Raw genomic sequence first — 27,548 nt, 5'->3', positions numbered from 1 at the left:
GCTTTATTAGAACAATTCATTATATGTTTGTCACTGTGAGCATTTAGGCTGAACTTGAACCATGAAGAGATTATTTGCTTTGAGACTGTTCTAGCAGCCAACATGCAAAACAGCAAATATGATGCCATGTCGTTGATAATACAAAAGTGGGAGTTGTATTTAAAAACACAAAAAACACTGTCGTTTTTAAAAGCGTGGGCCTTTAGCACATTCACTGGCGGTGAGAAGATGAAGGGAAAAATCGTTTGATGTCAGAAATCTTCTACCTACACAGTTGCTGCCGATTTAATGTGATTTAGTCTATTTATAGCCATCAGGCCTATTCATTGTCTCACTGTGATCATAGAGAGGTGGGTTCTCGGATTTGAAGGGTGTGATTGTGTGTGTGTGTGTGTGTGTGTGTGTGTGTGTGTGTGTGTGTGTGTGTGTGTGTGTGTGTGTGTGTGTGTGTGTGTGTGTGTGTGTGTGTGTGGGGGGGGGGGGGGGGCACAGTTCATTTATATTTCACTGTGCTCACTGGTTGATACTTGCAATAGCTTAACATGTTTCATAATAGTTGCTATCCAAAGAGATTCACTGTGTGATAAACTGCAGAAGATTGAATCCTCAATTGATTATAAACTTCATCAAAAAAAGAATACCGGTACTATTTAAAATGTTGAATGTACGATGAACTTGTACAATATGTATGGCCGTCATATTTTTTTGACACAAATTCAGATGTTAAAACTAGCAGTTTTACAAATATAAAGGCAAACTATGACTAGTAAGTATTGTGTTTGTTGTGTGCACGTGTAGTGTGCGGTGGTAGTGTCCAAGTCTGGACTAAACGCCAGACTAGAATACACATACCATGCTGCTTAGATGCCATTGTGAGAGAAAACTGAGTTACTTAAACTACAGCATACCTTCTATGCTTTGTGTAGTGTAAATGTACTTCTTATTTGTGTTCATACATACAGATAAACATGTCCACATCTCCCTACACCACAAACTAAAAAACTTGCTTTCACTGATAACAGAAGAAGATGTATTAGTCAATATTTACTCTCAAACATTTCCATTTGCAAAGAACGACATTCATTCGATTATTTGATTACACTTCATATATTTCCACAAACACCATTCAAGTAGTCTAAAATAAATCCCAAAGTAGTTCATCAAAACAACACAAATACGTGTATCCAGAGCGTATAGTCCAGTCATCATTGAGGGAATATTCCACGTCCGTGGTCTCTACTCCGTAGGTCCGTAGCACTGGCGGAACAGCGCATCACATGAATTTCGGCAGTTCCCGTTGTTATAACTTCACTGAAGTTATGACGTAACAATATAAATCAAAGAAGAAGAAACGTGACATAGGGTTTGCATGCAAATCACTTCCTGGTCCCTGTGCTCAGAAAACTCGCATGGTTCAATTTCCTTGAACATTTTGGATGACTGATTCACTGAAAGCAAATATAATCAAATTATGGAAATACTTCATGGTCTAGAAGGCATAGGGGGGATGATTCAAACCAACTCTAATTACAGAAGCCTACTTGAGGGTGTTTTTCGGTTTCAATCATAATGCATTTCGCATATGTAGCTACATACAATTATTTGAATAGGCTGAATGAGATAAATGTGAATATTTTAATCAGAATTTTCCTGACTCCTGCTTGAAATTGATACCAATTTGTTTTTTTAATAACTGCATTTCATATGGTTTGGGTTCCCTGGCAGTTACCTCAGCTTTACTATGCCTATGGCTCCCTCTACTGGAAAAACGCAAACATCAAGTTCACGGACGCATTGGAAAAATACTATCAACAAAAGGTAACGAGCAAGCTGTTGAGTATCAAATCCACCACATGAACAGGTTCCAAAAGCCCAGTATTAGCATTTTTACACAGGGTATGTCAACTTCATGGAGTTCGGCCATCACAAAATATAACATGGGTTTAAAAAGAGGAACACCTAGAACTCAAAGAAAATCAACTTGACACATCTTTCTTATTCGCCAGTCTCTAGGCACATTGTGTGAAAATAAAGTTCCTTGCTGTGCGGTCCAAATAGTCTTGAGTTCACTCCTGTGTCCCTCTACGGGGCCCCGACTTCAAAGGGGAATGAGCTGCAAACCTGTAGCGTCACAAGTGTCCTTTCTAGCATTTTCTGTGAAGTGAAAGTAATAACAAGTAAAAGGAGCCTTCAGCGCCTTCCCTCCTTCACTGTGTATCCGACCACCAGCAGTAGAGCAAACGCACAGGCGAACAAAAACACAAATATTCAAACCATATTAATACTCAATCCTCCATACATTTTCGATGATCAAAACAGCCCCCCCCCCCCCCGAAACGACGAGCTGAGGGCCTCAGCACCAGCAGCTCCGGCCGGGGTCCGCGGCCGCCCCGCCGCCGATGCCCTCCTCGTCCTCCAGGGCGGCGAGGTCGAGCTCGTCCGTGATGGACATGCGCAGCAGGTCCAGGTCCTTCTTGTTGGCCGCCAGCACCTGCTCCGCCAGCCTGGTGAAGCACTGTGGACGGAGGACGCGGACACCGGTTGAAGCAAAGAGCGTAAAGCACCACCCCAGACGGTTGGCATGCCGACTACCAGTAAATGGTAGCACTTCCTGGTTGAGAATGTTAAACTGTCCATCCATATGAATAATGATACCGTTGATGGCTCGGACTTGTATGGCAATGGACTAGCCACTGAGCAAAATTAATATTATCTCAAACAGCTGGGTAGTTGCATGGGTGGACCAATAAGCATGGCACGACTTTTACTTTCTGAACCTGAAAGCCTATATTGTGGAACTCACAAAGATCATTGCACCATGCAAAGAGGTTTTCCATGAGCTGTTCAGGTTATGCAAAGGGTCCATTGCCATACCTGTGAGTACAGCTACCTGCGAACGAAGCATTTTCACACTCAAACTGGTCAAGACCTACCTTAAATCGATCATGGAAGATGTTTGTGTAAGTGTAGAGTCAAGTCGAGCAAAAGCCCTGGATTTTGGTGATTTTGTGAATCGCTTTGCTACAAACCACAATAATCGCAGAATACGGCTGGTTTAAGACGAATCTTGAAGTCTGTTGTATATTTTAGAGGCAGGCAGTGTGCGATATTTTAGAGGCAGGCATTATCAACGACATGGCTCGACCCCCCCGATTTACTCATGATAGCCCCTGAAAGCCTCAAAAGCAAAATTTGAGGGGGCTCGCAAATTGTATCAAAAAAATAAAAAATAAAATATTTTATTGTCACTAATGGCCACTTAAATGTTTTTAAGCTCACCACGTCCAGTATTCAGAATTCAAATATATGGGTATATTCTTAGGTATATTATAACTTAAGGTAAGAGGCTATATTTTTTTGCAGTGACTGAATGGTGACGATAGAACTGATTGTTGCATAAGATGAGTGTGTGCAACTGTGCGCGTGTCCTTTCCGGCTTCGGCATACTGCATGGTTGTAGGCCCTGTGGTTGGTTGTGGTCCGATGTTGTAGGCCTACTACATATTGAGAAAATATTGATCGGTATTGCGCAACAATCAGGGGATGTGGACCCCCCCCCCCCCGAATATTGACGGGTATTTCGCACACAGGAGGCGGGGATTCAAAAGTAAAAAAAAAGAATGTTTTTGCAATTGTGTAATTTATTTTCTGATAAATGCACTGCAGTTTAACTTTTTACTTTTACAGTGTTAGATCAGAAGGTCGAATTAGTGTTTTATTTTTTTAACAGACCTGAAAAACTGAGACCAACCTGCCCTTTTTAGAATCTATACACACAAGGCCTTTAGAAATGTGACAATTCTATGTCACATTTCTTGATCAGAAAAAAAAGGAACTCATAGGTTACTGCAAGAAATTGATAGAGTAAAAGTGTATTTGACAATTACATCAATGTTTGAATTAATATTATGATGTAGAGTCACAGCGTGTACATGCCTTAAATATTCCCTACAATCCAAAATGCCTTATATCATATTTAGATTCATGTGCCACCCCAAAATGATCTCTGGTCTCACCCTGGCCACCCCACTGAAAATGTTCTAGCTCCGCCACTGGATTGAATATCAATAACAATAACCAAGGCCATTGGCCATGAAGATTGTAGAATGAATCCTCCTCACGAGCCTACACACCAATAGAGTATAGCGTACTTGAGGAAACGTTAATGGTTATTCCCTCACCTCCGTGATGTTGTGGTTGTTGTAGGCACTTGTCTCAAAGAAGTCCATTCCGTAGGACTCGGCAAGCTAGGGGGACAATAACAGCAATGTTTGTATGGATGAGGGTGAGACCTACATTTGAAATGTGCTGATATGATGATCAGATAGATAAACAGTGCAATCTTTGAAAAAGGTACCACAGATGCGAAAATATAAACCAATGTAAATTTGTAAACCCATTTTTTGCCATTAAAACCAATGAGAAGCACAATTGATGTCCTTGTTATAGGTGTGAGTTTAGTAGGCTCCAATGTAACCTGCTGTTACATTGGATTGCTCCAAGTAGCATGGCTGAAAACATTATGTTATTATGTCATCCGACGTCATCGTTTCAGGGGCACATACATTTAAAGCTTGTGAAATGGAATTATCTTAAAGTGAAAGCTAGCCTTTAACCATACGTTGAGATTGTATGAGGGTTCAAGGAGGTGTGGATTCCCTGAGACAATGATTACTATAATCAGCTACTATGAGGAGTATTTCCTCATAATGGAACTGAAAAGGAAGACTGTTTGAAGCATGGTAGTTAAAAGAAAAAATGATTTGCAGGGACCAAAGTATTCCATATTGCATGACGCTTTTTCCAGCGTTTACCTTTTACATAGGAAGCCGTTACAGTTCCTGAAGTCATAATAGCATGAAACACAATTGATTTTGAGAAGCGTCATAAAAACTAAAGATTATCAAATCTTTGATTTTGGGCAAAAAACATCCACCATCAGAAGCCCCACGCAGAGGTGGTGCCGGGCGTGGGGTGGGGGGGCAGGACGGTGCCCACCTTGTGTGCCTGTGCGGTGGCCACCTGCCTCTTGTCCCCATCATCAGACTTGTTCCCCACCAGGATCTTCTGCACCTTCTCAGGGGCGTACTGCACAGCAGAGGAGGGCAGGAATAAGACGTCCATGTGGTGTCACGATAGATGGGAAAACGTCAGGGAATACAGAGGACAGATACAGTGGATTAATATGGAACAGGGGGATGGGGGGGGGGGGGTTACGGACGCCTATTCATCTCGAGAGACTGGATAGATGAAGAGCAGTGTGGGTGTGTGTGTGTGTGTGTGTGTGGGGGGGGGGGGGGGAGAGAGAGAACTGTCAGTTAACTTGTCATTCAGAGGACAAAAGGCAGTAAAAGGATGTTTAAACCCAATGCAGGCTGTCTGCTCTCGGTCCCTATCCATCTGGCTGAGGTTAGATGGTAAGTGGTTCGGACAGCAGAGAACACTTCACTACTCTGGTCTTCCTAAAAAGGGTTATTGATTCTGAGACTATCCCAAACCCTGAACCTAACCCAGACATAATTTTCCAATATCAAGAGCCATCTATAAAAGGATTTATATTTTAACTTCAACTTGATTTACTTTATATTTTATGGTATATTTTATGTTGCCCCAAAATACTAGTATTTCTACTTTTACTACTAGCAGATTTGAACGAGGGCAGATACTAAAAGTACAGGAATTAGCAGTGGAAGGATTGTTCAAACGCAATTTGAAGTCACCTCGTCTACGTCACTGGCCCACTTCATAATGTGCTGGAAGGACCTCTCACTGGTGATGTCGTACACAAGGAAGATTCCCTGTGCGAGACGATGCAGATGGTTGGTACACATGATAAAAAAAGGCCAAACTTAGACACCATAGATACACATATGTCTCCACTCAAAGCAAATGCAATCATTGTTAACAAATTTGAACAATAATTATTCTAATAAAAAAATTATGTGTTTACACATATGGTTGCATGTTGAGCAAAAAAAATAATAGTACAGATTAGGAGACATTTTAATGATAATTAGTACAAAGATTTTCATGTAAATACATTTCTGTAAGTAACTATCGATCGCCAAAGTGATGTAACATTATGGTGACTGATGAAAGATGGTGCATTGGCAGATTTATGAATGTAACTAACTGGGTGTCGTTGGATTCACCGTAAATGGTTCCCATGGGGATCCACGGGCACAATTTAACTGCCAAAGAGAGTGTTGGGGCTATGTGGGAATGGGTGGGAATGAGGGCTGGTTTAGGCAGCCTCACCTGGCCAAGTCAAAACGAGTCGGACTCTGGTGGCCTGGTGAGGCTGCACACCTGTTGTGCATTGAGCACAGATTGCTAAAAGTAGAATAGGCCATTTAAGGAGATATTTTTAAATATGTCATAAAATAAAGTTTGGTCACAGTTTGTTCATGCAACATGAGCTCTTCATACTGCCCCAGCAGGGCCCCCTCTGGTGGACGACGGTACCGGGGCCAGAAATACAAACCGGGTATTGTCAGGTGGGGTTACCTGCGCTCGTCTGTAGTACTGCTTTGTGATGGTCTGGTATCGCTCCTGACCTGCAGTGTCCCTGGACGAAGAAACCCACACACAAACAGACAGTTTAATTTAGGTTAATACAACAGAAATCATATCCATCCAATGTAGACCAATATATAAATATGTATACACGTATATATATTCATATAATCAAACATATCGATAGAATGAATCATCATGGATGGTGTTTGTTGCCTCCTTACCATATCTGTATTCGCACTTTGACGCCATCTATCATGAGTGTCTTCATCTTGAAGTCGACTCCTGCAAGAGATGGAAGTTAAAAAACATTTTTCCGACCCTTTCTGCAGGCCCTTGTCCCTTGTTTTTGTTATGCTCTTGGAGCTTCCTAAACGTGGTGCCATGCAGTATCCCTTTCTGACAAATCAGGAGGGAAGGGGGGGAATCAATTTACCCGAGCTTTGAGTCTCTTCCAAGTCAAGCAGTGGCTTAGTAACATGAAAGGAGGGCATTAATGCATTGTAACTTTACATCAGTATATAATTTACGCTCCACAGGCCTAATGCTGTGGATGGGGTGGGGGGGGGCAAGAACCCTCCAGCAAGCTTTACTGCACTTCCACGTATTGATCGCATGCTGGGGCTGCAACAAGCCTAGTGTGTGTGTGTGTGCGTGTGCGTGTGCGTGTGCGTGTGCGTGTGTGTGTGTGTGTGTGTGTGTGTGTGCTGATGATTGCGAGGGTTGGGTAACATCAGGAAGGAGTAAGAGTGGGTAGAGAGCATAAGAGATCAGCAAGCAGGAGGTCTGCCACGCGTCAGTGACCAACCATCTTGGTGGTTTCAGCAAGATGGGAAGCGCCTGATGGGAACATGGAATCTATGTCTGTTGCATACACATAACCACATCTTCTGTCAACCTAAAATTAATTATAAATGCTTTATGCTTTAGAACTGACTTTCTTTATAATTTACACTATTAAATAAAATGTGTACAAACTAATTATGTAATAATTAGTAATAATTATAAGTAATAATTATAATAATTGTTAGAAGAAAATGTAGTACCATATGTTGATCTTGGATTTCATTGTTGGATACATTTTAATAAATACATAGACCATAGCCTAAAGCAGGTGAACTAAACAGGTTGCTCCACAAATAGGATATAACCAAATCTCCTCTTGTTTTCAGTATCTTAACAGTGGGATTTTTCTTAGACGCTTTCATCCCTTTGTTTGAATAAGGGGACTTTCAGTAAAGAAAGACAAAAAAACAAAGGAAGAGGTAACTATTAGCGGCTTTCCCATATTTGGTTTTCTTGTCCATTTTGAGTGCTCAACTTCCCCCTGAAGAGAAAAAATAGAGCGGTTAAAGACTTCCTAATCTAAGTCCAATAACCAAGCAGCCCGTCAATTCAATCTCCGTTCCACATCTAAAAAGCACAGTCACCATTGTGTCGTTTCAAAAACGGGCTAAAAAGCTGATGTGCTTTTTATTTCTAATTTGCTAGCTTCCTGCTCAGTCTTTATTCCGAAAGCCTTGCAACACAATGAAACTACGAGGACAAGACAATGGGCGTTTACTAAAACATGTTTGCGAGAACTCAACAGTGCCCAACGGCTGTGCCCCAATAAGCTTGGCCAGGACTTGCTTTGGTTAGAGAGTCACTGTAACTTAACTGATGGAGAGAAACTAATAACGAGTGATATAAGATAAGAAAATCACATATAATTAGCAACTGTTGCACATTTGTAACCACTGCTATTTATAGATACGATCAAACATCTGCCATGCAGCTCACTTCTAAATGAGCGGCCTACTTAAGAACTTAAAACAGAATCTATCAGAACATAGAATCTTCTAGAAGAAGCTATCAGAGTCCAATGCGCAAATGTGGTTCGCAACGCGTTGGCCAATGTGAAGAGGATGGGCGTGGTTATTTCTAGTACACAAAAGTATTTCAGCATCAAGTTATACACAGCCTACAACTAACCCAAAAACTATATTCTGCAGGCTGCAGTAAATTATTGGAGGTTAACGTTCTCTACCGCTCTGTCGTTCCTCTGATGAGTACAGGGGGTGAGTACAATACCCCATCAAGAAAAGAAGGCAGTGCTTCACACGAGGAAAAGCACCATGTAGACACTAATGGGAAACACACGCCCCAAACGGAACTCGTTCATTTACTGTGACAGCTGGGTGACGCAGATTAGGTGCTGGCATGTTTCATGTCCCTTGGGTGGGTAATAGCAGAGCCATAGTGACACGAAGTCTATGATGAGGGGACGGATGCAATCGATGTAACTCTAGCCTGGGAAAACTAAAAAATACTAATAATCCTATATATCGTTTTGGATGCAAACATTCATACAATTTTAGCCTAGTTTATAGACACAACAGCTTCAGATACATTCATTGGGTCAATTATAGGAACAGATGGGGCATCTTGCTCAAGGATGCTTACAGTTTTGTATCCATCCTTTTGGGGGATGGAGGAAGATTGTGTACAATCTTTCATCGTTGGTCTGACGGCTGTAATCCTAGATCGGTCGTGATAATGGAGCCCCAGGGGGGAAGGCCAAGATATTAAACACTCAAGCAGCAGGTGCTACTCAATAATCTCTCTATAAATAAACTCTACTCCTAAATGACCTCCAACTGCCAAACAGCCAGAGGTCATCTGCAAGGGCTCTGAGCAAGGTAGCTTGTGCAGGAATGCACCTCTGGAGTCCTTTGCTGGACAATAGGAAATATAAGGAATGCTAAATCCATGAACTACTGCAGACACAACAGACTGAAATACATCACATCTCCTGCGTCTTCCTCCTATATGTCATAAGGGTGACTCATCTTCATCGCATCTGGCATCCTAGCTTGTAATTTGTCTATGGGGTTCCATTCATTAGTGCAGCCGTGTAGGTAATCAACCACTGGTTTGGGCTACTATACATTAGATACTAGTGTTGAGGCATGTGTTTTAAGAGCATAACAGTGTTTGCCCTGCCAGGAAGTTCCCGTCAAACAGATCTACGCTCCTCTCTACGATTTAAAATATCTAAAACAAAGGCTTAGCTTTAAGTTGTTGGATGTGATATGAATGACAGAAGCAGAGCAGGAATTGATTTTAGTCCAATACATACTATTACCTACTGGTCATTGCGTTAAGTGGTACTTATTCTGTCACTGTGACATTTGTCACAAATCACTGATAGCAATGTTGCTATCCAATGTCATTTTGAATCGGCCTGATTTGACATCATTGGTAGAAATGCTGAAAAGATTATGTGTCAATCTTTTGGGCTCTGTATTACAGTCAAGGCTGTAGTTATAGGTAGTATGATTTAGTTTGGTGAATAACCTGCTTCCGCTTTTTGCAACCCTGTTAAGATGAGCCCCCATGGTGGACTTTCAATGTCAGCTGATGAGTTATGACACTGCGGCTGGGAGGGTCAATTTACAGGAATACCCCAAATTGATTCATTGTGGTGGGGGTGTGTGGGGTCATACTGTCGGGAACTCTGGATGCTTCTATTCTCTCCCTCGCTGTGAGACCATTTTGGTCCTGAATAAATTCTCGTAATAAAAGGACACCCTACAGGGCTTATGGACATTGTGCCCTGTAGTGCGAGTTTGTTCATTCTGACAGAAACATCCCAGTTAAGATGCCTTGCTCCTGCACAAAGGGCCCGGCCTTCTGATGCCTCCAGCTGAGATGAGGAACATCCAGTACAAGGAGACAAGAACCTTCTCTATGGCATAGAGTACTCAGAGCTATTCCCCTTTCACAGAGGCATCCTATCGGATAAACACAGGTGTCACTCAGAACACGTACTACGGGTCTGCTCTTTTTGTGTACCAGGGAGCAGGTCGTGGAATTTAACCAGTCAAGATAACACACATTGACCTGCTCATAAAGCAGCAGCCCCATAATTAGTATAATGAGCAACACCTGTGTTTGCCCTACGATGACGCCCCTGTGAAATGGGTCAATTGATTTTTAACCGGCAGTCTGGCAGGAGTATAGGTTGAACGGCTTTTACATTACATGAGCATAATTCTTCCATTGTCCCCTGCGGAGCGCAATAGGTCCATGGCTTTAAATAGCATGGGGTCTTAATGAAGCGTGTGCAGGTAGATCATTATTCACTCCAGTGGTAGAGCTGTGTGTTCTAGGTCTGCGAGACACTGATTTAGAAACACAGAAAGACGATGGCTTTCAGGACACAGGGAGAGTCACTCAATGTCATTTATTACTGTCTTATGGATACTATGACGCTATTCCTATGTCTAATATTACGATGATTAATGATTATCAGTCATTTATGTATACGATTAAATCACTTTTTTGTGGTATATTGACAATGAAACCGTCGATATTGGATATGGCATACAGTGCTGAAATTTCAAAATAAAAGAACGGATGTAAACATGGAAGATAATTGACTGAAATTTGATTTTCAAATCAAGATTAGTAGACTCTGTGGATGAAAGCCAAAACGTTCTTCATTCCTAACAAGACAACTCGCTGTATATGTCAAATTTCCCCTCAATGGCGCCGCAATACAACAATTAAAACCATTTTAGTACCACTCAAACGACAGGCTTCTTCTATAGTGTATACATACATGCATACGTACACTGCACCTACATGTATGTGTATGCTCTTAATTAACCTGTAATTCCTCTGCCATCCACAGACATCAGCAAACAACCATGAGATGGGAACTAGGCTAGGCTACAGCAGTATATACACAATATCAGAATACATAGTGTACTTAACACATCCTCCCCCATATAAATTATGCATGGAAAGGGGCAAGGCTAATAGAAAAATGTGAAACCCAATATCTTGGTGGTCTCTGAGTTCATATAGCAGACAACTGTTAACTAATCATCCAAGTTCTATGGTCTACTGTCATACATTTCAAGTAAAGAAATGGCAGGATCCAAAATGCATCACTGTCCTATACATTGTGTTATTGGGCACATCAAAAGCCTTTCCCATGAGACACTCAAGTGTGGCCCCCTTTGAATGTTGTCGTCTGTTGTGGTCTTGACCATTCGGTCAAAAATATATTGTGGATGGCCTGTTATCAGAAGTATTTAGATCTCTATGCTATAATCTGATTTGTGGTCATCCTCTATTGAATATGGTTTTTGGGATGTTTTAATATTAGTGCGGTCACATATCTGACGGGCGCCCTCTCAGATAACTAATGCATGACTGGGAATAGAAAATGGTTTGCTATAGACATTTGCTTGTATTCAACTTGCTTTATATCTCTTGAGTGGAGGGTGTAGCCGATGCAGCTGGACTTTATTGGGTGGCCTCAATTCATTAGATTAGAGACTAGGGTTATTAAAAATAATTGTCTATTTCCCTCGTCATCACAAGAGCTTTAATTTGCCCAATTACTGCTTGATGATGGAATCCTCACTAACAGGAATGCAAACACAAGACAGCCATGGCCATCATTAAAGTGGAGACTACAGACTCCCACTTTTAATTATTTGTGTTAATTAAGGACCTAAAGTGAGGATTTTTCTGGCCATTACGTACTATTCCTTGACTGAATACTCCCTTAATTGGTCCTACAATTAACTGGATCATAAACTGTAGGCCTAAAGAATACTTAAGAAGCAAACCGAACTCTATGACTGGAAACATTGGCAATCATGTCTAGGGTTAATCAATTTTACACTGTTCTCAAGTCACCATAGCTGCTTAACCCCATTGCGTTTAATGGAAAAACGATCAATGTCGATCTCTTGATGGGACAATAACAGTTGATGTTGTAGCCCTCATTCATGCAACGTTTGAAGGGGTTGATACATATGAATTAATAGTTTATAAATAATGCTATTGCGTGTTTAATTAAGTAGCCTACATACACTTCTATTACAATTGTGGGAGCGCTGTGCGAAATTGCATCAGAATTCTCGGAATGAGATTGACATCATGCAAACAACAATAAGAATTTTAAACATCACACCTTCGGACGGCCTTACCGATTGTGGAAATGTGAGACGGGTGAAATTCGTTGTCCGTGAATCTGCACAACAAACATGTTTTCCCAACCCCAGAATCTCCGAGAAGCAGGAGTCGGAAGAGCACATCATACTGTTTAGCCATAGTGTCAAGAAATATGTAAAATGAATGAACATTCCCTTCCCTCGCGTATCCCACTCAACTGCGAACAGGCCTGTGTCTTTGTTCGTTATGGTCCAACATACTGCATATGCTTCTCTTCTGCACTGTATTGGAGGACAACAAAACAGGACTGTTGCAGCTATCTAGCACACCTTGGGCTCCGCTGGGTGCAGTGGCAGCGGTCCGCTCAGTAGCATCTGCTCTTCTCGCGGCAGCATCCACACACAGCGGGGTGGGGATTGAGATGGAATAACAAGCCCCTCCCTCTCGCACGCACGTACCGACGCACGCACGCAATGACGCACGCACACACACACCGACGCTAGCACGCACCCACGCATTGCGAACATGCATAGACGCACTCACGTACCACCGCGCACGCACGTACCGACGGACACACGCACCGACGCACTCAAGCGCACATGCAGCTACCACACAGACGTATATGTATTCTCCTGACATGTGTGGATTTTCAATCATTAGAATTAATAATTATTGAACACTCTTGAACAATATTGAACATGCTAACACTGCCTGCGTTAAAGGAATATACTATGCCTGGTTATATTCACCCCTGCTGCTGTGCATTTAGGATTGTGACTTTGTGGTGGTCCTAAAGCGGTTTGTTCTTTCGGGCTTGCCGTAGCGGATAAAGCATCCCTGCGCGCGCAGACCACGCCCACTGTTATGTTGAGCGGAAGTGAATAGTAACGGAGAAGGCTATCAAATAAAAACTACCAACACAAACCGAAAGCGTTGTAATTTCACAAACCACGGAATTTAATTCATATCTATTATGGAAAACACGCCACCGACTTTGCGTTGCTTTAATGAAAACCATTGTGCAGAGTTGTTCCCTGACGACGGAGTGGAGACAGTAACTTCAGAGGAGCAGGTGAGGCATGAGTGGGAGGATAAGCCATAACAGTGATTTAAGAGTATGCTGCATGGCTCACATTGATCACACCCACTTGATAGCTGTGAGAAGTAACCTACATGTCAAACACGTGTAATCCCCTGGGTATTTTGGATTAGCTCAAATAAGTGTGTGGAAATAAAACAAGTGCTAGCTTACCATCGATTTCCCAAAGTAACCTTGTATGAATCGGGGTTAACAGGATTACTTAGAAAAGCAAACGATTGTTTTTCTGAACGTGAGCGGTCAACCCAGCGTGGTTCGTAGGATAATCGCCTCCTGAGCACACTGGAGATCAAGATATTAGTCATTTTTGGTGGCATCACTCGATGCTGACGAAAAGCCTTCAAGAGCTTTGAGCCTCCGTCGATGAGATGAATTACAATCTGCAGACGCTTTTATCAAAGCAAAACAATCAAAGTGTACATTTGTAATGGGAGTAACTACAGAAAAGATATGTGAACGACCAGGTTCCTAATTAGCAACTGGAAAGAGTGCCATTGCCAAATACTGACGTGATTTATAAATGTTGGTGGTGTCACTGTTTGTTGTCCAAGCTCGTCATGTTGTTCGCTGACGCTGATGCTTTTTTTTATTACCCCGCCCAGAAAAAAGTTGAACGCAACATTGAAGAAGTCCTAAGTGTTTACAAGCAAATACACAGTGTACCAGAGTAAGTATTCATTGTTCTGAATGTATCGGCCTTAATTAAACCACACAACTAATTTAATATTATAGAACATGATATAACTTAATAGTAATATGACCATAATAGTCATACTCCTAGTCAAAAGTCACAGTCAAATCTCCTGGTTGTTCCCGATCTGTTAATAGCAGTTCTAATGATCAACCAACTACACTGGCCAGCCCATAATATTATTGCTTTTCCACTATTGGAAATGGATGGTGCTGTTGACTTAGCTGTTGTCATGACCACCGCTTCACACTGATTGTCTGAGTAAGTGCTAGAGCTAGAGCTATGACACTGCGGATGATCACTGACTTGCCCGGCATTGTATAGGTAGGGTCTCATTACAGGGATGGTAGCTCTGTGCTGCATGGAAAGGGCAGGCGACTAATAGGATCAGGGCCGAGGGGAGGGATGGAGGAGTGGTCAGCTCCCTGCATGACTCATCCCCATGAGCCGCCGTGGTGTGGTTATGATGAGCACGTCGTTCCGCAGAAGCTAGTGAAAGGGAACGGCTTGCATTTCCCCAACGTGTATGAAAATAGTGAAAGTAGATCCCAAGAGAAAATTCAAAGCAATCTTTTCAGCGTTGCGGTTTTTGTACCCTAGCCAGTGTTACACAATTTACAAGGCCTTTTATTCAAATGAAATTACCTGCATTTGCCTATTCATTAGGTAGCCCATTGCCTGCATTCTGCATCTATATTTACTGCAATTTCCCCATTTAGGTTTAACAATCTCTAGTTTATTATATGTGTATCATTATGGCCATGCATACGAGTAGACCTCAATCTATCAATCGACCGATTCCGTTTTTTTCTTTTTATTGCAAACCAATTATTCAATATAGATCGCTGAGTAGCACTGATTTGCGTGTTCAAATATGTTTGTTCTTCTCATGTCTCTATAGCTCCACACACATGTCCCAACAGAGCTTACTCACAAACTGTCTCTCTCTCTCCTTCTCCCTAACCCCCAGGCCAACGCTTTTACGGGAACAGCACTACCAGTATCTCAAGAAAGGTTTACGTACCCTCTCCGACGCTTACGAGGTACGGCACCAAAAATACGCCATCAAATCTAGGGACACCTACAGAAATGAATTAGCCTAGAAAGAGCGGCCCCGTTTGTTTCCCACTCTGAGCTTGGCCCATCCCTCTCTGTCTCGGACGCGGACGCAGCCTCAGCCCTTTCTGTCTCTTTTATCACTGCTTCATCTCAGTCTACAACAATTCACTCTAATGAGTCCTCTTCTGAATCACTAGTCTGAAACCTTTCTAAAGTGTGTGTGTGTGTGTGTGTGTGTGTGTGTGTGTGTGTGTGTGTGTGTGTGTGTGTGTGTGTGTGTGTGTGTGTGTGTGTGTGTGTGTGTGTGTGTGTGTGTGTGTTACAGTGTCTGGATGCCAGCAGACCATGGCTTTGCTATTGGATTCTTCACAGTCTGGAGCTGCTGGAGGAACCAATTCCTGCTGCTGTGGCTTCAGAGTAAGTGTCTCACAGACACACACAGACTTGCATGTACACGCACATACACAGGACGTAAGGTTACTTAAGGTAACCTGGGGTAAATTAATTGAGTGCCACTGTATGGGTCCCGTTCTTCAAGTAGGTGAGCTGTCTAGGTGACTATAACAGACATGGCTCACCAGCTATAAATACTGTGTGTCTGCATGCACTCTATTTTGCAGACTAGAGATTATGTTATTCCCTGAGTGGCCTGTTGACTTTCCTTCATATATCAGGTATACCTTTTATATAAAGACCCCACCACTCAAAAGCATTGCATATCTAGTCATGAGGGTGTTTGTGGGGTCACAAACCAATGACCTTGCAGTCAAGTTCAATCCAAGTGGGGGGACTCAGATGAGGCCACATTTAGGATCTCGGGGTCAGAACAAAGGCACTGTAGTTATCGCCCCAGGCATCCGGTGGGCCAGACGCTGTTCAGACCTGGGCTCTGCATGGCAGACAAAAGAACGGTTTGTCTTATTGTGCTGCTGTAAGCCACGCATCTCCTCAGGGCCTGGGCAGAGCTGTATGAGCCGGAGCCTGGCTGGAGTGGGATTTGGTGGGGGAGGGTCTCTCAAATCAAACTTTCGATTTGGGGTCGCAACGATCAGTTGATAAATAATTAATTAATGTTGCAGCTCAATTCAAATATTTGGAGTCTGTGATGATGGATCTTCATAAAAGGTATGGTTGAGTTTTTCTTGGCTGCCTTTCAGATAAAGCAAGCACACTAATAACTTTAGACTCTTGTGATGACGTTTCCTATTATTTATGACATTTTATAGCCTCTTAAATAATCTTTAGCTGCAGCCATACTTAAAAATAATGATCTAAAGTCGGATAGTGGACATGCTCAAATCCGAGGCGCATCACTTTCTTTCACTCCTTATTTGTTCTGGCCAATCATTAAGTGCATGATGACAACGCAAACTCTGCAAAACATGTTAACACGTAATAAGACACACGCACAAGTTTACCTTGCTAAACCAGTCAGCCTTTGCTCACCTGATGTGCGCGCGCACACACACACACACACACACACACACACACACACACACACACACACACACACACACACACACACACACACACACACACACACACACACACACACACACACACACACACACACACACACACACACACACACACACGTTTTGCCAAGCTGGAGGTGTGGAGTCCTCTTCTTTTAAAAGCCTCTACGGTTCTGTGTTACCCAGGGGGGACAGAAAGCGAGGCGAGGGCGTTTCTATGTGTTGCGGCCAAAGAGGCATGTTCAGCCCTTAATGAGCCTCCCGCTCCCTGGGAGAGCTGAGGCTGAGGCGGTGTGCTGCCAGGGTACCAACCCACGGGCAGCCGTTCCCGGCCTCTCCCAGCCTCTCCCAGCCGCTCCCGGTCACTACTACCCCTAGAGAGAGTCATGCCAACCCACCGGCTGGCCAGCGCACGTCCCTTTAGTAACCTGTAGGCCTGCACGATAAATCTTTAAAAAAATCCCGATCTCGATTTGCATCCTGTGTGGATTTAAGTTTTTTAATTACTTTTTGTCATGATTCTTGTGTGCAATAAAAAATATATTTTGTGAGAAAAAAAATTGTGGCAGAGATCAATTCTAAGCTGAAAAATCCTGATTCATATTTTTCACTGAATCATGCAGGCCTAGTACACAGGCATGTGTGCATGTGCACGTCATACACACACTCGCACACACACACACGCACACGCAGCGAAATAACATGATATGTCGACGGGGTCCTCTGTGATCTGTGAGTGTTCATCCCCGTTGAGAAGGAGGGGGGGGGGGGGGGGGGGGTGCTTGAGTTGGTTGGTTTTTATTGATTTGTTTTTAAGAGCACCAAGGCTGCACTAGAGGGAGTAAAGTGTGGTTCAGATGGTGCGTGCTGGCGCTCTCCCACTGGCCTGCGCCAGGCGTCTGGACACACAAGTCCAGGCTGCCCACTGTGGCGGCAGCCAAGCCCCTGGCCTCATGCTCTGTCAGCTCCTGCAGACTGGAGCCCTTCTGATCTGATCTCTGCTACTGTGGATGCACACAAGTTCCTATGGGAGAGTGTGCAGTGAGTGGCTAGGCGTGTGTGTGTGTGTGTGTGTGTGTGTGTGTGTGTGTGTGTGTGTGTGTGTGTGTGTGTGTGTGTGTGTGTGTGTGTGTGTGTGTGTGTGTGTGTGTGTGTGTGTGTGTGTGTGTGTGCGCGTGCGCACAAGTGCGTGTTTGATGTCTCAGAGGAAGTTGCAAAAAGTGTTTCATGAGAAAGCAAAGACTTGATGAGAATGCATGACCTTGACACATCGTGCATGCAGCTGTTGATACAGCGTCCACTGCCCCTCCGAGAGCTGCTGCTGTTGTCCAATTATCAGATACCATGGCGTTTTTGTTAATGAGCGAGAGGAAAGTTGAACTGCTCTCTCATTATCTGCACCGTAGTGTATTTGTTAAGATGTGTCACCTATTATGAGCTGATATTGCATTCTCTGCATAAAGTGGGAAATGTTTTCCCACTTGGTCACTCTTGTAGTAGACTATCCTTCTTTACGTCCAATGGCGTCAACAAACGGATCCACCTTACTGTAATGAACGTTTCAATGGCAAAACAAAAACTCAATTAAATAAATACAATAGGTTGTTGGCAGTCATGTGACACCCATGTCGCGCAAACTTCAGAGGGAGGGAAGGAAGTGAAATGGAGAATGCCGAGCAGCATTAGTCTGTTACTGTAAACCAAATGTTAAAAATAAAATACAAAGTCTTGAACCTCGTAATGCAGAACTCATGCTACACCTGAGATCAAACGAAGGCCTTCAAAAGCCTGGAGGCACATCTCCTTTTCATGTGTGGCTTGGTTCCTGGATAGGGAACAAATGAACCAAAGCACAGCTAGTGTTCTCCAGGGTGAGTGTATGTATGCCTTTAAGCTTTCAAGTAAAAATGCTTACCAACCCTATGCTAAGGATGGGTTGTAACGGTGAACAAAAACCTTTGCTGCTCACCTTGCTAGATAGCATCGTATCATTAAACCTTTAGGGTTAAACACACCATCAACCTCTAAGAAACATAGTGTTTATCTTAACTTACATGCAGTGTATTTACATATAGTGAACACTTCCTGCACTCCATGTCCACTCCACTGGTGTGACCGTATCTGCCAACAACCTATTGGGAATATCAGCAATGTCCATTACATGGTAATGCGATACATGTCATCCAATCAGCATATTGATTGAAGCATTTCATTTCACACCACTCCTAGTAATACAGTCTCCCATTATCCCCCACCACCCCCTGTGTAGTGTGTGTCAGTTCCTGGCCCACTGCCAGAGCCCAACCGGGGGTTTTGCGGGGGGCCCCAGACAGCACGCGCACCTGGCCCCCACCTACGCCGCTGTCAACGCCCTGTGCATCATCGGGACGGAGGAGGCCTACGGCATCATAGACCGGTAGGGGTCGCCGCACCCGCACCTCGTGTTGTTGTCCGGGCTAACACCCAGAACGGAGAGCCTAAGGTGAGGGGCTGGGGTGGTGACCGTCTGCACCGCCACACAGGGCGATCGCTGTGTGAGTGGTAGACACACACAGTGGTGTCTGTTGTTTATCCCGTTCAGAGCACTTTGTTCATCCTGAAAGATGTTTGTTTGTTTGCTCAGGCAATTGGCCTGCTCGTGATAGAAAAAGGAAACTCCAAAAAGAGATGATATAAAGTGCAAGTACACATATAAACCGAAAAATGCACCTAGAAAATTGGCAAATCGACTAGCAAATATAAATAAAAAACGCATGGGCGTAAAACTTTATGGCACTATTAAAGTGCCTCAAAGGCTGGGATATTGCCCATTCAATGGAAATATGAAGTCCTGGTTCCATTGGGAATGGGTTGATAAATAGGCAATATAAACAACCTGTGCCTGGGGATTTGAATACCAATGTCCTGTATACTTATGACACATGTCTCCCACTGCCCTGTGTTCCAGGGAGAGGCTGCTGGACTTCCTGCGCTCCGTCAAGCAGCCAGATGGGTCCTTTGTGATGCACGTCAGCGGCGAGGTGGATGTCAGGTGAAGGCCTATCGCCATGGTTTCACCCCCCCCCCCCCCAGGGATGCCGCTCGCTCTCACTCTCACTCTCACTCTCTCTCTCTCTTGTCTCGCTCTCTCCTGCATCCTTTCCCTTGGCTTTCAGATTAGACTCCTCTTTCTCAGTCATCAGCACAAACTCAATCAATACATTTCATTCATAAGATTTAGTAAAATAAATGTATGCACACTTACATTATGTGGCTAATGTACCGGTATGTGTATATATACACATGCACACTTCTTGTTTGCATAAGGTTTTGGCAGGCAGTACATTTAATGAGAAATGATACCTTTTTATTATTATGTACAATTTGATACTTCATTTGTTATTTACAGTGAATTCTGAAAAAGATATGTCATAACAAAAAGCGTACAAAAGAAAAGGCATGAAATGGATGGCTGTGGTTCTGTTGACAAGGGCGTCATGGAAACAACCCATTCAGGCACCCGTTAAGCACATTAGACCAGTTGTACCTAGTGTATTGGTGTGCTTGTTGCCCTTGGGGGGGTGGGTCTCCTGACGCTGGTCCCTCTGTACTCCACAGGAGTGCGTACTGCGCAGCCTCCGTGGCCTCGCTCACTAACATCCTCACGCCCAAACTCTTTGAGGACACCCCGGGCTGGATCCTACGGTGAGACACGCCTCTCCTTTCAGTTTATTTAGTTATTTCCCTCCCCCGGGCCGTATCTCTCTCCCAGCCTTATCTGGTCTGTGGTCCCCCTACAGTCCCATCACTCTTACTTTGGACTTGTTTTTACCGTTGGTGTTTGTTCTTAATGTTAGTGGGTATTTCTGCTCTTGACTCCCTCAGCACCAATAAACATGGGAAATATGTTAGTCTTTCAAATACATTCCTATTTTATGTTGTTTTTTTTGCTGTGAAGGTCGTAATCACAAATCATAATCTTTACCAAATGCGCCCCCCTTCTCCGGCCCCTGCCGACTAACTGTTTCAGCGCTGAGCTTTAACTCTGTTTCCTCCGCAGGTGTCAGAATTGGGAGGGCGGTCTCGGGGGTGTTCCTGGCCTGGAGGCCCACGGCGGCTACACCTTCTGTGGCACAGCGGCCATGGTCATCCTGGGCAAGGAGCATATGCTGGATCTGAAAGGCCTGCTGGTGAGCCCTGACCTGGCTCGACCACTCCCTGAACACGCACCAATATGACCCTGTTTCATTTGGGTTGGATCGCAATCCAAAAATGAATTGCACCTGTGTTTATTTCGACGTTATACCTTTCACGCGTGCAACACGAATAACGCGTTGACTCTGTTTACCCAGCACCTACTGGGGAAGCGAACCTCGTTCCCATTCCAGATAGAAACCTGGCTAAAGCTCCATGTGGCCTTATCTGACGTTGATTTCCTCAACATCAGATGATATTGATAACGCCGTTTGGAGAAGAGGGGTGGGGGTTCAGATCCTCCTCTAATATCCTGTTCTAACGTGGAATATTGTGTGATATTACGGTAGCGAGAATGCTGCTTCTCTGTGGTGCTTTTGAACAGATGGTTCAGGGCTGAAGCCAAGGCAAGAACCCTGCAAAGGTGATACCATCACAAAAATAACCCGCGCCCCACAGTAGACCCTATAACAGGACACAAGACTGAAACACACCTAGCGTCTTTTAAGGCTTCCTGATGCATTGACCAAGGGAACATTTCAAAACGAGGGACAGCTTGAGTGACAGCTTGAGCGACAGCATTAGCGATTTATAAGAGTGACCACTTCTGAGAAAAAATAATGGAGTCCATCTTCCATCGCGTGAGGAATAATCCTTCTAAACATCTTCACCTCTTCAGATTCAAAGTGGATGAACCTCTTTGTTCCCAGCATCTGTAATCAACCTTCATACACGTAGACCCTCTGTGCGTGTCTGCCGAAGGTGTCCACCTCTAATCAGGTCTGTTTCAGCCCCGGGCGGGGTGCGTGTCCTGACAGTGGACCCATGGCTACCTTCTCTGGTGCCCGCTGAAGAGCCGGGCTGCCGTCAGACGTAGAGCAGGTGTTGCGATGTGTCAAAACACACCGTCACACGTGCATTGACATCACACAGCAGATGGCTCCTGCTGCAGGCCCAGTGAGTCAGGCTCTGAGCACGCCGCAGCCCTGATGAACACAGCGTTCTGTTTGACTCCCCCACTAAGGACATGGAGGAACCAATGAAAGAATGATGTGCAAGACAATCACATATGCTTTTATTTTATTTTTTAATTTGCATTCTCATTTATTAGATACAATTACACTGCCATTGCAAAGTGCGATGCCAAAGAGATATGCCCAGTCGGCTTTGATTCTGACTCCTGTATCACGTCATCACCATCTCTTCTAGGATCTCACCGTGATTTTGTCTTGATTAATCACGATGGTCACCATTTAAAGGTTGCCAACATCATACTTTCATCAACATTTGATACACAAACAAAAATCTTTCAAGTATAGGTCTTAACTGGGTTTTGAAAGAGCATCTCTAAACAGGGTTTTTTGGTTGTCACATTGTTTCTAAAAAGTTACTTCGCGTAACATAACTTAAAATTATAAATAGTTGTAGGTTTTTTATTCTCTGTAGTCCATGATGCCCGCTATTATAAATATTATCATTTGTGCATGGCATTAGACTGGATCCCAGCTGGTTTAAAATCATATTTCATGCTCAACCAATCTATGCCATGCGGAGTGGAATGGGAGCCAATTAGTGGTTTCCATAGCAACAAAAAAATTATTCAGCCGGCCCTAATTCACCATCCTCGGGCATACCTCTGATCTTCTTGTCTGCCATGCCGACACTGTGTGCCCTGACGTTGATGAAACTACACAAGTGGTCTTTAGACTTGACGCTCCCGACTATGCGATTGTTCTGACCATCCCCTCTGGCTCCTTCCTTCCTATCAGCCATGTCCCAGTTAGTCCTTTGGTCTGCGTTTGCATGTTGCATTACAAAAACAAGGCTAGCTGTATTTCAGTAAAATAAAAAAAAATATATTTCTTTATTTATATTTTCCCCACATAACCGGTGATGCCAACAGCAAGTTGATCTTCAAAGGAAAGCCAACTTTTCTTTCAAATCCATGAACCTAGATAACAAACCACTTCATCTGCAGGTGACCAGTGTCCACATGCGTCAATAAGAAGTCCTGCGTGCAGGAGCACATGTTTAACCCAGAGGGGGAGGCGTCGCATGGGGTGTGGTTCTCCTCTAAGGGGGGTGTCTCTGAGGGTGTTGTGCGCCGTTGTTCCCCTGCAGCGTTGGACGGTCAGCAGACAGATGCGCTACGAGGGAGGCTTCCAGGGCCGCTGTAACAAGCTGGTGGACGGCTGCTACTCCTTCTGGCAGGCAGGGCTCCTGCCCCTGCTGCACCGGGCCTTCTTCAGGGACGGTAGGGGCCGCCCCCCACACACTGGGACACACACACGCGCACACACGCCAACCACGCGCACGCACGCCAACCACACGCACGCACGCCAACCACACGCACGCACGCCAACCACACGCACGCACGCCAACCACACGCACGCACGCCAACCACACGCACGCACGCCAACCACACGCACGCACGCCAACCACACGCACGCACGCCAACCACACGCACGCACGCCAACCACACGCACGCGCGCACAGATACACACACACGCGCGCACAGATACACACACACGCGCGCACAGATACACACACAGACACGCGGAGATAAGCAAACACAAGCGCAGATACACACGTGTAGATACACACATACACGCAGATACACACACACGCAGGAGATCACTTCCAAGTCTTGCATCCTAGTCTCTCATTTATTAACGGAGCTCTTTAATCTCGTAGAGTGTCTCAGAGGGTTTCACGCGCAAGCATGTTTTTCTGTTGTGTCCCCGTTTAAAATTGGCTGGGATTTCTGTTGATTTTTGCTGGATAGAAAAATTCCTTGTGGGGCAACAAATGCAGATTAAAAGATACGGGCAGGAGCTCAATCACACCCATGACGGTATGAAAGGGAATGTTTTTTCTTTGAAAACCGTGCAAACACCAAAAAGAAAGTAAAGATATTCTGCACAGATTAAAAAACCTTGTCTAGATCAAGCCTTCGCTCCTACATTGAAGGCCAACTGCAGATCTTTACCTGTAGGGAACTAAGACACAGTGGTGATGCAACAGTCCGCAAACACATGTACGTGGCCTATATCTATATTTGGCAACCATACGGCAAGCTTTACATAACTCTTGGTTGTTGTGCACCAAAGTAGGGCGGCCAGGGAGGTGTCTGGCCTCAAACCAAAACAACCTGTTGAGATGGGTTTCTCAAGGACTGTGGCGACATGCGTTTGGTTTCATCAGACCCAAATCGCTGTTGTGATGAAACCCAGATTTAGTCAGAGTTGATACCTCCCTGCGTCAGGCTGCCCGTGAGCGGCTTCCTAGAGGTACACCATCGGAGACCAGGACCAGGACAATGGTCTCATGAGACCAGCGTGAGTCCTGGTCTCATGAGACCAGGACTCACGCTGGTCTCATGAGACCAGCGTGAGTCCTGGTCTCATGAGACCAGGACTCACGCTGGTCTCATGAGACGGCGCCAACTAGGTCAAACTAGGACAACAAAGAAAACTGGTTTGCACCAGTAAAGCCAAAGCATTATCCAAGTGACCAGAATTAAAGGTCAGGTCAGGGGATATGAGTGTGTGAGTCTGAGATCCTCATTGAAAAGCCGGGCATCGTTCTGCTGAGAGCAGTCCATTTACATCCACTACATAATTCCAGCTCTAAGCATACATACTTTGAGTCAGATGGCGATACTGATAATTAGTTGACATAAAGTACTGCCACATTTGCAAGAGTTTCCCCTCATGAGTATACTTGACTTGCCTCAGAAAGGACATGACATCTGTCAACCAGAGGGACATAAGTGGGCCCTTAAGCGACTTCCAGCATAGTAAGAGGCGACGGCTTGCTAATAAAGATGAAAAAATCTGACATTGAATGACGCCCCTTCAGTAGAAGCTCCACATACAGCCGACTGTGGCCAAGCAAGAAAATGTATTGGAAGTATGTCGGAGCTAATAGTGAGGTTACCCTTCCAGGAGCTGTACGTGACCGGACATGAAAAGAAGGTTTGACATTGGTCGCACTCGTCATCCTTGTTAGGGAACGTTTCAGACGGCTCATCCTTGGATTAGTGAACGCTGCACAGCGCTACAGATTGTATTGGCCCAAGTCCGGCACAGACTGGGCTTGTAGGCATTCTTTCTACTGCCATGTCCCGCCACTCCTCAGCAAAGTCCACTCCGACTCAAGCTCCATTGTTGGTTTAATATTTTTTATAGCAGTCATCACTGAGAGAAAATAGTTAATTATAGATCCTTGAGATTAAGGATTTATGACAGGGATTTAACCCAATGCAATCTTCCCAGGGCTGTTCACTAAATGTCTGACTTGGAAAGAACGAAAAAGATGAGATGCAGGTGATATTTTGTGGATAACTCTAACGTTATGAAATGCGAATCTCGTAAGCATTTAATACCTCTGCTGTGTAAATGAGAGAAAGTAGGGAGGAAACAAGAGATGTCTTAATTAAAGGGGCTAAAGTGGAGTCAGAAAGACATTTTAATTGGCGCATAAACTGATACCGACTGATTATTAAAGCTGTGAGAGACGAAGTCTAGGATGGCTCCTCCAATCTGCACCACAGGGAGTCCAACGCCCCAATTCAAAGGCATCTCTATGAATCAGGGTTGACCATAGTATAGCTGGATGTTGCGCCGGGCAAATCAACCATTAAATTGGCATCTTTCAAGTAATTACTTGGATTTCCTAGGGGTATTACCACCAAGAGGAACCTGAAGCTATGGAATAAAAAATCAATAAATTGGGCAGAAAAATATGGGTTAATTGAAGTAAGTAGAAACACTTTAACCTGAGATGAGAAAATCAATTCAGATTTGCATGAGAAGGTTTTATTGTGGTGTGTATTTAAGTGACGCCAGCCAAGCCATTGGTCATGAGTCTGGGGTTGATCTTGCCCCCCGCCCCCTCTGTGTGCAGGTGAGTCTGAGCTGAGTCTGCAGAGGTGGATGTTCGAGCAGCAGGCCCTGCAGGAGTACATCCTCCTGTGCTGCCAGAACCCGGCCGGAGGGCTCCTGGACAAACCTGGCAAGTCAGTACCCGCCGCCATCTGGACCCCACCACACACACACAGAAACCCAAGGACTGGGGATGATTTGTTTTGCGACCATGCTGCTTTATCTCTCCCCAATGTTCTGCTCTTCTCCCCGTTGGGAGGGAATTACCATGGAATTGATGGATTCAAAAGCGCTCGATGAAATAATAAGTGAAAGACTGAGCGTTATTATTTTTTTTAATAATTAAGGTTTTGAAGGCTTTGCTCTTATTGTCTTGCTATGAGCCTTAGTCCCCGACGTGTCCCCAGAGGCTTGTTGTATACTCAATAAATGTCTCGCTCCCTCCAGGTCCAGAGATTTCTACCACACCTGTTACTGTTTGAGTGGCCTCTCCGTAGCACAGCACTTTGGCAACGTGGACCTCCACCGCGAGTTCATCCTGGGAAAGGAGGAGAACCGACTGGTGAGGCACCGTGGTCGAGCTCTGGGTTGTGGCTGGTCGTGAACATTGACATTATTCTGCGGACATAACCGCAGAATAATTCAGTAGAAATATGAATGAGAGTGATGACGTTGCTGTTGGCGACATTGTGGCATCGAAGAAATGTGAGACGGGCAGACAACCAAATATATCTGGTTGAGAAATGATGAGTCAACTCTGTAGTGTAAACATATCATGACACCAGTTTTCTAGCGACCAGTGGCTCTGCTTTGCATCGATGCCTGTAATACTCTTTAGCTTAATTTGATGTGAATATAGGAATTAATATGGCTGTTATCTAGGGCTGAAAAACAAATAAGACGAGCCTACATTGCACCCATCAACTTTTACTAATGTGGAACCCATTTCAAACCTAACTGATGACGTTGCTAACATTTTTTTTCCTCAACTCATCCTGGGTTCCAAGGCGCCGACCCACCCAGTGTACAACATCTGCCCAGAGAAGGTGGCCGCGGCTCTGCAGCACTTCCACCGGCTGCCCGTGTCTAGCCTGAGCTCCGCCCCCTCCTCCAGCAGCCACCAACAACCGGCCCCCGCCGCCGACGGGGAGCTGTCGTAGGGCCCCACGGAGCCTCGAGCGGGCGTCAACGGTGGAGGCAAGCTCCACCTGTCCTCACCCTGCAGGCGGTCTCCCAGTAGATGTGGACAGACCTTAGCACCACGAAGGCAGACTGTGGTGCCGCAACGGACATATGGGGCTGGGGATTTTAGTGGGGGGCTGGGGGGTTAGGACTGGCTGGAATAAAAGATGGGTTTGGTGGGACGTGTTTGCGTTTCACTGAGTTTCTGCTAGCCCAGTTGCTTTGTTTTCTGAACGTCACGCGGTCTAGACGGGTGAAAGTGAGGCTGTACGAAGGGTCTTGTGATGGCACGTAACCAAGTTCACGGACGACAGCGCTTTGGACGTGATTAGGCATGAGGCGTGACGTGTATGCTCAGTAACTAATAATAGCTAATGTAGTGAACTGTGACATGGAGATTCTGCTGGACACTGCATCACGGCTATTCTAAAAAATAAAATCCCCATGCAAAACCCTAAAGAGGTGAGAATGTTCTTCCTGTGAAGTCTTCGTGACCTCGGGGGGGACGAGTG

General features: G+C 44.6%; 2 protein-coding genes across 3 annotated transcripts; one reads left to right on the top strand and one right to left on the bottom strand.

Annotated features, from left to right (window-relative positions):
* Positions 1-1,016: 1,016 nt before the first annotated feature.
* Positions 1,017-14,088, bottom strand: rab15 (RAB15, member RAS oncogene family). Of its 2 annotated transcripts, none has more exons than XM_060042494.1 (7): positions 13,724-14,088; positions 6,741-6,801; positions 6,508-6,568; positions 5,721-5,798; positions 4,999-5,088; positions 4,182-4,247; positions 1,017-2,515 (listed from the first exon to the last, which is right to left on the bottom strand). In XM_060042494.1, the coding sequence occupies exons 2-7, from the start codon at positions 6,785-6,787 to the stop codon at positions 2,354-2,356; spliced, it is 504 nt and encodes a 167-aa protein (XP_059898477.1). In that variant the 5' UTR covers positions 6,788-6,801; positions 13,724-14,088; the 3' UTR covers positions 1,017-2,353. The 2 variants fall into 2 exon arrangements, with proteins under 2 accessions (XP_059898477.1, XP_059898476.1); XM_060042493.1 differs by lacking the exon at positions 13,724-14,088 and adding an exon at positions 12,507-13,211.
* Positions 13,310-27,495, top strand: fntb (farnesyltransferase, CAAX box, beta). Its single transcript, XM_060042491.1, has 12 exons — positions 13,310-13,543; positions 14,173-14,237; positions 15,232-15,304; positions 15,646-15,737; positions 19,065-19,211; positions 19,743-19,826; positions 20,393-20,479; positions 20,835-20,964; positions 23,090-23,222; positions 25,877-25,988; positions 26,302-26,416; positions 26,862-27,495. Exons 1-12 carry the CDS (start codon positions 13,445-13,447, stop codon positions 27,012-27,014), a joined length of 1,290 nt encoding a protein of 429 aa, XP_059898474.1. The 5' UTR covers positions 13,310-13,444; the 3' UTR covers positions 27,015-27,495.
* Positions 27,496-27,548: the final 53 nt, after the last annotated feature.

This window comes from Gadus macrocephalus, chromosome 21, assembly GCF_031168955.1.
Source record: "Gadus macrocephalus chromosome 21, ASM3116895v1".
Taxonomy (NCBI): domain Eukaryota; kingdom Metazoa; phylum Chordata; class Actinopteri; order Gadiformes; family Gadidae; genus Gadus; species Gadus macrocephalus.
Note: the sequence above shows the minus strand (reverse complement) of the source record. Positions and strands in the feature narration are given on the sequence as shown.